The sequence below is a fragment of the Aythya fuligula genome, chromosome 3, assembly GCF_009819795.1.
Source record: "Aythya fuligula isolate bAytFul2 chromosome 3, bAytFul2.pri, whole genome shotgun sequence".
NCBI classification, from domain to species: Eukaryota; Metazoa; Chordata; class Aves; order Anseriformes; family Anatidae; genus Aythya; species Aythya fuligula.
In genome coordinates, this window is record NC_045561.1 from 4,399,274 (window position 1) to 4,412,020 (window position 12,747).

General features: G+C 34.2%; 1 protein-coding gene across 4 annotated transcripts in view; it reads right to left on the bottom strand.

Moving 5' to 3' along the window:
* The window catches only part of USP34 (ubiquitin specific peptidase 34), a 127,505-nt gene that overhangs the window by 64,508 nt on the left and 50,250 nt on the right, over positions 1-12,747 (bottom strand). For all 4 annotated transcript variants that reach the window (XM_032184082.1, XM_032184083.1, XM_032184084.1 and 1 more), the window contains exons 9-21: positions 10,713-10,794; positions 10,524-10,616; positions 8,702-8,827; positions 8,179-8,308; positions 7,555-7,590; positions 6,794-6,924; positions 5,677-6,293; positions 4,879-5,093; positions 2,999-3,114; positions 2,786-2,913; positions 1,800-1,889; positions 864-959; positions 42-124 (exon numbers count right to left, since the gene is read on the bottom strand). In XM_032184082.1, coding sequence (XP_032039973.1) covers positions 42-124; positions 864-959; positions 1,800-1,889; positions 2,786-2,913; positions 2,999-3,114; positions 4,879-5,093; positions 5,677-6,293; positions 6,794-6,924; positions 7,555-7,590; positions 8,179-8,308; positions 8,702-8,827; positions 10,524-10,616; positions 10,713-10,794 — 1,943 coding nt within the window. The remainder of the gene's footprint in view (positions 1-41; positions 125-863; positions 960-1,799; positions 1,890-2,785; positions 2,914-2,998; positions 3,115-4,878; positions 5,094-5,676; positions 6,294-6,793; positions 6,925-7,554; positions 7,591-8,178; positions 8,309-8,701; positions 8,828-10,523; positions 10,617-10,712; positions 10,795-12,747) is intronic.

Here is a 12,747-nt window from a genome sequence, read left to right on the forward strand (position 1 = left end):
CTGTGAGGTGCTTCTCTGGTAAGTTAACCTAAAATACTTACTGAAATGATCTGGTGATCCTAGAGTTGAAAACACGCATGTCAGGAATTGAAGACGAACCTGAACTTCTGCACTGTGACTGTATCTAAAATTTAAATTTGTATAAAAAAGAAAAGTTATTTAACTTAGCAATATTTAATTTCTGTTCTTTCATTAATGCATATGCCCCTCAACAGTGTAATTTTTTCATATAAACTTTTCTATGAACATCCAGTCCAGTATATGGCCTAGACTCCAGTTATAGACATTAAAGAACCACATCAAAAAAGTGAAATGAGAGAACAGTCATTAGTAGATCAGGTGAAGAGTTTAAGACTTTTTTTTTTTTTTTTGTGCGTGTTTTATTTTCATACAGTCAAATGCAGTATTTTGTCCTTAGCACCTTGCAGGAACTGAACTTATTTTTTCCTAATTTCTTTACAAAAATATTTTCACAACCTACATAAAACTATTGACTTTACTTCCATTTATAAGCTATGGTTAAAGGAGTAGAACAGTATACTGTCTTGCCTGAATTTAAAGGAGTTCACCCCACTTTCAAACAGTGTTTCTCAGAAAATTAGAAAAACAATGTCTAACAAAAATGACACAAGAGTACAAAAGTTACTGTTGTTTTTTTTTTTGTTGTTGTTTTGGTTTTTTAAAGGAAAAGTAAACTATTTAAAATGCAACTACATTCATAGACTTTTCTCTCTCTAAGCATGTAATGCCATTACAGAAATTATTTACTTTAAAATTATGCATCAGAAGCACCAGAAGAAAAGCAGAAAAGATATGTTTAAAAACATCAAGTATCAAACAGTCAAAGTCTGTTGTGCACTTACAACGTATGTTTGTGTCGTCCTTCCCTGACTGCCTGGATGTAGTGTACCAAATTATCAAAGAAAAGTTTCATCATGTTAAGTTCCTTTTCTGCCCACCTGTTTCAATTCAGAAAGCAAAAAAGGATTAGGACTTGTTTAAAAATGCCAGAAAAGCCACAGGAATTAGACAGCTATTACAGGAAAATGCACAAAAATAAATCAAATGTTGCATTTTCCATCTACCATAAATTCAAGTTTCAGTACAGCACTCTCTTCTTTATTTACATCCATAAGGCTCCATAACAGAGTTACAAGGTCAGGCACACAACTGACAGAGAACTTTCCCTTTGCAGCCCATGAAAGCTGTTCCTAAAGGCCCTAATTTAGCAAAAACCTACGCCAAAAATCAGAACTGGGTTCTTATTTAAATGCCATGTCAAAATGAACAAGAAGGATTGCTAATAAGCAGTGTAAATTTTCCTAGAAATTCAAGTAGTCCAATTCTCTACAGTTAAATCAACTAGCTAAGTTGGTTGTTCTAGTAAGCAATGCTATGCTACGTATTTTCACATTTGAAAGGTTTTCTTACAAACCATTTTATTACCTAGCTGCTTTTGATATACAATCAGAACAGAAGCATGCTGATCAAGTTATTGCAACCTTTTACAATACACTATTCCTGGATGTCTAGTACTGTCTGACAAGTCTTTGACAGGGTTTGGGGGGAAAGAGTTAAAAAAAAAAATTAGTCTTCACTTCAGTTACGACAGCAGAGCTTATAAGGATTAAAAGTAGGCCTGAGTGATTAGGCAAATTCATACAACTAGGCCAGATAACAGACATGATAATCTTAGGTCATTGTTAATTTGGATCACAGTAGAAGAGCAAGGCTCAAAGCAGTCCTCCAAATGTCATCACCTCTGTTGGTTTAGTGTGTTTGTGGGGGGGTATACTTACATTGTTATCCAATGCGTATCGTAACTGCTCCCAAACTGTTGAAACGTACCAAATAACTTTGGAAGAAGACGAAGTGAAACTACTACTGATCTAAAGGAAAAAGAAAGAATCACTAAAATGCAACCATTAGAAAATGAAAACAGTTTTAAAATTACTTTGGGAAGCTCCTGGCCAATGAGCAGATATGCTAACTGAAAGCACTGGAATACATCTGGGTGAAGTTTAATCAGTTTTCTGAAATTGAACTACATATATATCAAAATATTTACATATCATACCTCTCACAAAGAGCTGTTAGACAAGTATCAAAATAAAACAGTATACACTTCACTTATTTAAAGTGAAAGTATTTAAATTATATACGTATACATTCTTATTTTTGATGTTCATAATCTTTTGAAATTTCACCAAAATGGGTACTTTTTTTTTTCTGCAAACAGATGAGACAGCAGAAATCAATCTCAAACTGTCAAAATAGACTCAATATTGCCATTTTCAAACTGTACAATCTCACAGTTTTGGCTGGTATTAAAAGTTATCTAAAGTCAGGGTACATCTTCATCCTCCAGCTGCTCCTTCATAGAAATTAAATCTCACAACAGACTTGGTGGGTAAGAACTTGTCCGTTTCTCAGTCACTTAAAGGTAAAATCTAAATATTCAGCTCAAAATGCTTATGCTAAGGCACTTGACTTTGCACTCAACTGCTTAAGAAAGATGTGAACCCAAGTTTACCAAATGGTGGGAGGGCAGCAAGCTCTGGCAGAAGGGAGAAAAGACAAATGCACAAGATGGGAAATTCAGGATGCTGACAGAAAAGAAAAATGGAACATCAGACACATCCATAGCACTTTTAAAACTGCTTTTATACTTCAACTTTTGTCTGTTTTAAATTGACTTCCTGTAACATTAAGTAACTGGCATATTCAACTTGTATTTCTTATATGTTGAAAAAAGATGAACGTAAAAACAGATAATTTAAGTTACCTGTTGTTTGCTAAATTTTCTAAGCAGCCTTCAATAAATCTCATTCGAATCTGTCTGTCAGTGAACCAGCATACTAAAGAACAGAGCAGCTTCTCTGCTTCATTTATTAACCCTTCAGAGAGATGAATCTACAGCAAGTAGAAAGAAAGGTCACTGAATAGCATATAATTTATTTTCTTTTAAAAAAATATTCTTTTCTTGTATTCAACTTACTGCATCTTCATCCTGGACCAGATCCCACAAAAGGGTATTTCCTTTCTTACAAACATTATCCAAATTAATGTCCGTCACCGCATTGCTATTATATTGATGTTTATGAACTGCTGGTCCTGAACAAAATATAAAGACCATTATTAAATAAATAGATTAAATAATAGAAGCTAATCTGAGTATTATTCCCTCAGTTCATGAAGAACATGCTTTACTTATACATTTGGCTATTTTAAAGTGCATACAATAACATTACAGTTGCAGATTTTTTCTGCATATGATTTCGTTAAAAACAAAAGACAAAGCATTATAACCATGCAAGAATTTGACAGGACAGTTCAGGTAATATTTGCATGGTTTTTGGCTAGCTGCAAGTGCAAAAAAAAACACTACCTAAGAATTGCAGATGCAGGTGCAATTGCTTTTTCATTTAATTAGATTTAATTCATATAAACATATATGTAGTTATACATAATTCTTAGCACTGTGGACTGAAGGGAGGTATCTTTTTAATTACAATGGTTGGAAAGTAAAAAGCACATTTCAATAAATTCCTCTCATACCGCATGATATTCTATATCTAACCAAAAACCAGGAAAAACAAACGCTATTTTTACATATGATAGAGTATTAAAGTCCATGATTTTAGAAACTCATCATATTTTCATGAACAGGGATATACGTTTTCCTTCTTACATGTGGTCACAGCTGGCACCACTCATTTATCTACTATTTGATACTATTTTCATACTGCAGCAAGGTCAAGTAAAAATTTTAGAATGTGTGCAGAACACTGTAATCATTTGCACATTCAAAACTAGGTGTGTCAAAAGTAATTTGCCTCATGCTCAAACAGTAATTCCAATCTCTCTATACAATATGTATAATATCTATGGAAAAATGATGCTGATTTACAAAATATTTTAAATACAAAGCTTTTTAAATACATCATTCCAAATTTTCAGTGTCAGGCTGAAATTATTATTCAGTTTCAGATAACAAGAAATACTATGCCTGAAGAACAAACACTAAACCATGTTTCAGGAAAATATATAAATAGTAGTGGTTTTACTGTCTGCTGGAAGATAGCAAACATGGTTCTCCTGGACCAGTGAAGAAAAACGTGAAACCCTTCACTAACCATACACCCTGTTATATTTAAAAGGAGGATAAAACAGAAAACAAAGCTGCCAAAGCAGCATATGGAAAGATACCATAATTCTTATGGAGCATTACAATAGCATATTAAATTACACCCTGAAGAAAAGTAGAAGATTTGGCAGTGAAAGATAAAATTGCATAAAATGCCCTTTAAGGCAAGCTCCCTCAGATATCAAGTTGTATTTTAACTCATTTTTCAGAAGTTATCCTTTGCATGGTCCATTATGGTTAATTCATTTAAGATGATAAATGTATGAAATCACAGTAAGATCCACCCACCAGAAGAAAAGTCACATAAGGTTTCAGGGAAAAAAATACCCAGCATTTCTGTAGCACTTTTCTCTTAATTCCAATTAACTGATTTGGAAAAAATAAACAAACAAAAACATTTCTTAGGCTTCTTAGTGCCTTTAATTTGTATTAAAAGCTCCAGTATTTTTTTTTTTTTTTTTAAAGGTAAACACAGTTACATATAATGTGATACAAAATGAATGCCTTGGAAATTAATTACTTGAAACAGTAAAATCTCAGTAGTTAGTCACTGTGGTTTCTTTGGACAACTACTTTTTCACATACAACTTCACACATGTATGGTTAAAGTAATTTGATTATTCAATTTATTATTATTTATTTACTCTTCCATTCAAGAATACTTTAAAATTACATGAAACTGAGTTAGAAGCACAGACAATGTTTTTCTGCTTTCTTTTGATTACTCTTACCTTGAGTAAGATGTTCATGATAGATAGAGGCCAGGTTAGGAAGATGCTGCTGGAGATGGGATGTTAGCTCAGCATGTGAATTAATCTGTACAAGCTCTTCTTCACAGCCAGACTCTTCCCCATCAAAATCTGCCATATTTTTCTCTGATTTTGCACTGACTTGAGAACTACTGCAACTGACATCATCTGCACTTAACATGTCATCAACCATATGTCTGTAAAAGAGGAACATTAGAACAGATAATATCAAAGAAAGCTTTTTTTTTTTTACAGTGGACTAATTTGATAAATGAGAGTTAAAGCCTTTACTATAAGACAACTGAAACATTATGATGTAGTCAAGTTATTCAATGCGTAGCTTATACATGTATTTCAATACACAGCTAATATAATCCAAATAAACACACACCTCTGTAAGCTAAAGTCGGGATGAAGCATTTGTCTAAACAACAGACCTTTATATCAATTTGAAAAACAATTATAGATAAGCCGAAGGTCTCACTATCATGATAACTGTGTTGACTTCTTTAAGCTAAAGAACAGCATTTTACAAAGCAACATTAACACTGTTAAATATTATCATACTGATTCAATCTAAAAACTTAATTTAAAAAAAGAAAGACTTTAATCACATTAACCAAAAAGATAACTGTATAGTTACTTGAGATAACTATCTGTCAAGAAAAATTATCCCAAGTATACCAAAACATCAACACAAATTTCTGATCAAACCAAGTACTTTGCCACCAGTTTTATTTTTGTTATAGGAGGAATGAGGAGACATGTCAAGCTACCTACCCATCATGGTGATGGTGGTGGTGGTGGTGGTGGTGGTGATGCTGTGGACCAATGAATTGCCGACAGTTAAATAATTCATTTCCAATAGTTTCCCCCAGAAAGTCCCCTGTATGAGTTATACAAGAATCTTGAGACCCTTGTGAAATGTGAGCAGTGCTCATTTCCCCTGCCATGTCATGCTCTGCATCCTCAGCATGGGAACAGGCATCTAGCATTCTAATTCGATTATCCACTGGTGTCACAGAGTCAGTATTAAAAACATGGTCCTTTCCTGCCCCGTTATTTGCACCGCTCCTCTCTGATGCCCCTTGTGAATCTCCCAGACAAATGCCTGTTTGAGATTCCAGTTTCCTGCTCCGTAGATCTGTGCTCCTACTGCTTTTTTGGGGATTATGACTCCTATCCTCTTCCTCTTCATCCTCCTCTTCTTTGAGGGCTTCAATATCTGCAATGTCTTCAGATTGCACTTCACTGCCAGGACTTCCAGCAGACTGGCTTGCATGACTAGAGTTGGCCTCATTACTGGATCCATCACTGTGGCCACTGCTACTACCAGGACCACTACTGCCATCTTCACCGCTGTTTGCTGTCTCATCAGAGCTTCCTTGCATGGACTCCTGAAATTTTTGTTTATAAGGAAATGTGTCAGCGATACAAGTTTTCATTCACTTTCTCTCAGTTTGGTTGTCAATAGCAAAATACTCCAAGAAAGATACGGATTTAAGAATTTAATTTTTGTATTATCTTTATGATAACAGATATACTCTTTGCATGTAAACAGATGGAGTGACACTGTGACACAAGCAATACATCACGGAATCCCTTATGAGATTAATCTCACTTAAATACAATTAAAACCAGGAATTCCCTCCACCCCCACTTTTTTTTTTTTTTTTTTTTTACAGAGCACATGCTCATAGGCAAGGTACAATACAGTCTGTACAAACAATGCAGAACAGAAGTAAAGATTCTAGCTATCCACTGTCCTGCTGCAGATAAGCATGCATGTTATGTACCTGTTCAGCTTTTGAAACCATTATGGGAAAAAAAATAAATTCCACACCTAATACCAAACAACTCAGTAACAAAATTCACAGAGTAAGATTTACACTCTTACCTCTGTATCTGAAAGTCGTTGCTGTACATGTTTTGTTCTGTTAATAAGCTGTTCTTCCATTTCAATATCACTGCCTCCACTCTGATGGGTGTCACTGTTGTCACTACTCTGAGGGCTAGCTGCTGGTGACCCTAATGCAAAATGACAGTTCCCAGTTACTTTGTGCTATATATTAATTGGAATGTAACAGCATTACATACATCTGCCTCATAAATCTGACTTGTTACATGCATCTGCTCAACAGCATTCTAACTGTGAACAGTTGAACAAGGGACACAACTCAAACAACCCAAATACTTCAAAACTAAAAATTCTTTTAATACGGTTCATTGTACAACAAAATTTGTGTTCTGATGTCTCTGTGCCAGTATCTAACATAGATATATATTTATTATAGAACCTAGCCAATGGATAATTTTAATTTAACTCTCATAAAAAGCTCAGCTCTCATAAATAAGCTCAGTATGAGCTAGCAATGTGCGCCTGCAGCCCAGAAAGTCAACCATATCCTGGGCTGCATCAAAAGAAGCATGGCCAGCAGGCTGAGGGAGGTGATTCTCTCTGCTCTTTTGAGACCCCACTGGAGTTCTGCATTTAAGCTCTGGGGCAGAGGTTTGAAATTAGATGATCTTTAAGGTCCCTTCCAACCCAAACCATTCTGTGATTCTATGAAAATATAATTTCAAACTTGTAGTAGTTTTTTCCCTATATTTTAATATCAAACATATCAGATTGTGGTGTACTTCTAAAACTATACTTACAAGGTGAAGGGGCTGCTCTTCTGAGCTCTTCTTCTTCTAAAGGAATAAAACAGGATGGAAAAACAGGTGACTAAAAATTTTTTTGCCAGCATATAGTTGTCCGTGATTCATAAAAATCAGCAGTAAGAAAAGGAAGGGGAACTACAGTATAATGGCTTGGCAGCACCTTTGGTAATGACCATGGGGAAATACATAGTTAAGTCAAAAACAAAATAGAAATAGCATGTAATACCATAAACAGGGTAAAAAATAGATAAAATTTTGTATGATATTATGTATCTATAAAATTATAGATGCTCATCAGAACAGAAATAGTTAACTGATCAGTAATAGATCATCCTTTGAATTAAAGTAAAAATATATATATACTAATTTATACAAAGAGAACTGTTCTGAAACATAAGGCTTTCCAAACTCATTCACAGTTTTAGTGCTTTCATCCTTAGGCTGCTTTATTTCACGTTCTGTTTGAAAAATATGCCAGCATTACACCCTTCATTTAAAAATGAAGTATTTTTAAATATTTTAAGTAAAAGATTCTATACAGCCTTATTGTCCAAAGTCAACGAGGAGACTATGAAAATTAAAAATTTAGCTACCATATTAATTGGAAAAAAAACGTACCTTTTTTGTTTCCCATTGGTAGATTAGTACTGAGTAAAGATGCAAAAGAGCTTTGTTTTGACAGCTGAGCCTTAGCTGCTAGTGCATTATTCCACAGTGCTTTTATAAGCATTGATGCCAAATACAATGTCTGTGAACAAAACCAGATAACAGTGCCATGAAGAAGCAGTAGGTTTTGTATGCAAATGTACACTGCTAGTATTTCTGTGTGCCAATACTACAGTTCATCAAAATAAATGCATCAAGATAAACATGCACAAAATGAAGAAATATTGTGTGGAACACTTACTAACTTCAGAAATAATATTAAAATACTCTGATGGTGGTTATCCAGTTCTCCAAAGCCTCAGAAAGAGGCTAATTCCAAAGCCAGAATGGCCTACTTGAAGAAACGTTACAATTTTACTCATATATGTTCCTCTCTTATGCATTAGTGAATACTACTTGTATACAGTCCTTTAGAAAAACACGTAACAATGAATATACAAAAACAATTTCTTGCAGTGATTTTGTTCATCTTTACCTGTTCCGTGTGAGCACTTGGATGAAGAGTTGAAACGAGGTTAAGAAGATGCCTAAGTGGGACAGGGTCCAAGTTTTTGATCAAGGAAGGAAATAAATCGTGGATGTAACGACTGCAATGCTTCAGCTACAAAGCACAAACAAACAGAAAATAACAAGAACAGTAAAATAGTTAGTTATAACAGTTTCCTTGATAAAAAGATGGATAAAATTGCAGCAATTATGCACCATCTTTCCACAAAATACAAGGAAACATTTGTCCAATAATTCTAAACTACATCAGATTTGCAATTTTGATTCAACTGAATTTTTACATTCAAAAGCAGGTGAAGTTCAGTAAAATCATGTTACAACTACTACATATTTTCTTTAGTTCCAGTTCTAGGAGATCTGGTGAAAATAACTACAGTTAAGTTTGCATTTTAATGTAAATAAAACACCTTGAATATTACAGAAGTTTAGATATCTACTTCAATCCAGAGAAGAGAATTTTTTGTCAAAAACCTAGCTAAAAAAATGGAAAAAAAAAATTGAGGCCTTTTATTCTGCAGATGTCACCCTTTTAAACAACATTAGAGGTTTAAACCCTTTACAGGAATTAATCTGGACGTACTTAATTCTGATATCAAACATGAATTTTGAAAATATCCATACATTAAAATAAGAATGCAAACTGTAAAAGAAATATTGCATTTGATAATTAAGTTCTAATAGTATAGAAGAGAAAAATTTAGAGCTCTAACACTAGTGTGAACTACTGTAGTGTGAGAACATCCAAGAAGATAAATGATCACTTTAAAAATATAACTGAAGTAATTATTAATCTGATAAAGAAAATATTTTGAGCCTGTTGGAGTGAATGCTATTAAAATGAGCATTTATTAACATTCCTGCTGCATTTTATAATGACAATGGACTACAAAGTTTTCAGTATGTTCACAGTAGTATTTGAATGAAACAAATTAGAGACGAACACCATTGAACACAGGAGAAATAAAACCTTTCAAACTGTAACTTGTTTAAAAGTCTGTTCCCTACACCTATTTAAAAAGACCAATTTTATTTTGCTGACCTTCATTTTGAGTGTAATTTTTCTGAAAAACTGACACTGAAACCTTGAGGTTTCTTTCTTTTCCAACATGGGCCTGTTTCTGTTTTGTTTGTTTTTAATGAATGATAAAGGCAGAATGAAACCAAGGAAAACATTTGCACAGCAGGAAATCAAAGTATCTACTGTATTCAAATCTTCTAAAGAAAAAAATAAAATAAAATCCAAAATAAACAGTGTCACAAATACACATTCAGATTAGTAAACAAATATATTTTTCTGAAGGAAAAAAGCCTATCAGAGTTTCCAGGTTTACCATGTGAAAAATAAAATCTTTGTGCATTCTGTAGACATCACCACTGGCACTAAAGCATAACTATGAAATTCACTGCTGTAATTTTCACTACCTTGTCCCCACCAACACTAACCGAAGAGGAATCTATACTACATAGGAGCAAAGCAATTTACCACAACAGTAAAAAAAAATTACATCTACTTTAGAATCTCCATCCCTATCCTTAGTGAAAACACCGCATCTGCAATAAACAACTTCATTTGCTACGTGCATAGAAGTAGATTAGGAGAATTTTGCAACTAATGAAACAAAGTAATTGTGTCAATTACTAAGATCACAATTTGGTGAGCTAAACACTAAGACAAACACAGAGTAAAACGCAAGAAACTCAACTTTATGAATTTAAAACAAAATTAACTTGCCATTTTCTGAGGTTTTTTGTACCACTCCTGCAATTACATTTAAAAGTATAGTATATACCTGTGCTGCAGCCCAAATACAGTCTATATGTTGAGTACTGAGTCTCCCTTCAGCTGCGAGAAAATTCAGAATCACTTGGCACTGTTTGATGATCTGCAAAGTGAGAACATATTGAGGAAAGATTTACTAGAACAAGAAGTTACTCCTCCACATTTATAGTAAAAATAATAGGAATAATTTTATACAAACCTCAATATGTAAATTTGGTCCAAAAATGTGCTCAACTACATTGTTGCTGATAAGCCAGTCTGCAAGCTCTTTTGCAATTGATCTAGAGATGAAAAAGGAGCAGAAATATATGTAAAATTGTATTTCTATAATGCATATACAGGATTTTTCCCTAGTACAGCATGTATTTCAAATTAATTCAAATTAGTATCTGTAATTGTGGTAAACATACACAAACTTTTTGGAACACAAAGCATTCAGTCATTTAAATGTTCTCTGTATTTTTTTGTTCAAATGGAAGACAAATGCCAAACATCAGTTCCCACTTATCCCTCTGGATTGTTAGCAAACATGTAAACAACAATACTATGATTGTTTTGTTTTTCAATTGAATACAGTTCAACAGACCACCTGCAGACCACTTCCAGAGACCTCAGAGGTAAGATTTGGTAAACACTGCTATTTGACCTGTTTATCATGAAATCGCAAAACAAGTATTGAGTTTGTAAATGTAGCGAAAGCTGAGAGTGACGGAAATGGTTTTATAAGAAAAGCACTTGAATACTTTTAATTCTCTCGAGTAAATAACAATTCATATAGTTTTAAAAACTTATGTGTTACATGCTCATACTCACTCACATGTAGCGTACAGATACTTCCAAATTTTGATTTTGTTTCAGCCACAGCAGTAAGGGAAGTTCACCTACTGCCAAATCCATAACCAAACATTCAAACAGAGCAGGGCAAGGAAGCTGAATTTTCCAAAATAAAAGTTGAACTTCCAGAAATAGCTGCCCTGTCTGGAAACTAGTGCATAAGCTCCTTTTTATTCCTTCCTTTCAAGCGAACGTTTGTTTATCCAGATTTTGGCACCAGAAGCAATTAGAGGACATTTCGGTATTTAAAGCACAGCCTCTCGTTTAAATGGCCCTGGAATAAAAGTGCTCTGTTTCACAAGGAGGAGAGGAGGGGAGGGAAGGGGTGTCTTAGAGGACTACAGGAAGAATATTTTTACTACGACTATCTGTGCAGCATTTATGGTCACTATTATAGTCAGGATTGCCAGACTTTATTATCCACAATAATAAAACAGGATTCTTTAGGTAAAAAGGGATTGCCTTTGTAAGTTATCCAAGCAGAATTCACTTTTTTGGGGCACAGTTCTACAGTTCTTTTAAAGTGCTTGATCACTATAGATGAACTCAAGAGCAAAGTTCCTATACTCAACACCATTCCTATACTATCTACTTCTGTTCTGATTCCAGGACGTAGGGAATCAAATGTTCTTATTCAAAAAAAGTAATGTCCCCAACAGTTAAGAAGTAACTGGTTTACAAGACCTAACAATTTACCAACAGTATCACTTATGATTTGATAATAAGTTCTTGTACTGTAAAGTCAGCATGGGTATCTGCTCAAAAAGGATGAAAAAGATAAGCCAGGTCTGTTCCACAAAATTAAGATCTATTTCACTTCCTACAGCCTCATTTCAAAAAAAAAAAAAAAAAAAAAAAAAGGAAAAAATAACTACTACCCCCAGCACTTCAAAGACACCCACTCCAAACCAAACTTTGGAGTATACATTTTACGTACTCATTCAGAACTTGGATTTCTAACCAAATTTGAAGAAACACATTTTCACGTGGGTGTAGTGATCCTGCAGACTTTACAGCTGAAGTTGTGATTCATTTGAATATACACTACCAGTCTCCTTTAGACACCAAAATGGCTTTAAACAATGCTCTTTTCCATCTGCCTCCATGCAGAAATTACCATAATGGCACTGCCCCGGTAGGGAGTTTTTCAGACTGCTGGTAGACTTTGTATCAATTGCAAGGTCGGGATAAAAGAAAACAGAGTGCTCACAGATAGATTTATTTACAAGAAGTGAGCAACCAGTTTAATTTCTTTGTGAAAGAAAATGTTCTTTCCTCTGTTTCACATACAGTCTTCATGGTAGCAGAGCCAACCACCACAAGGATTACATTACCTTCTGGGAAGTAATAAACCTGTAGTGTATAAGCAGTCATAAAGAGCTGTGACGGAATCCAACATC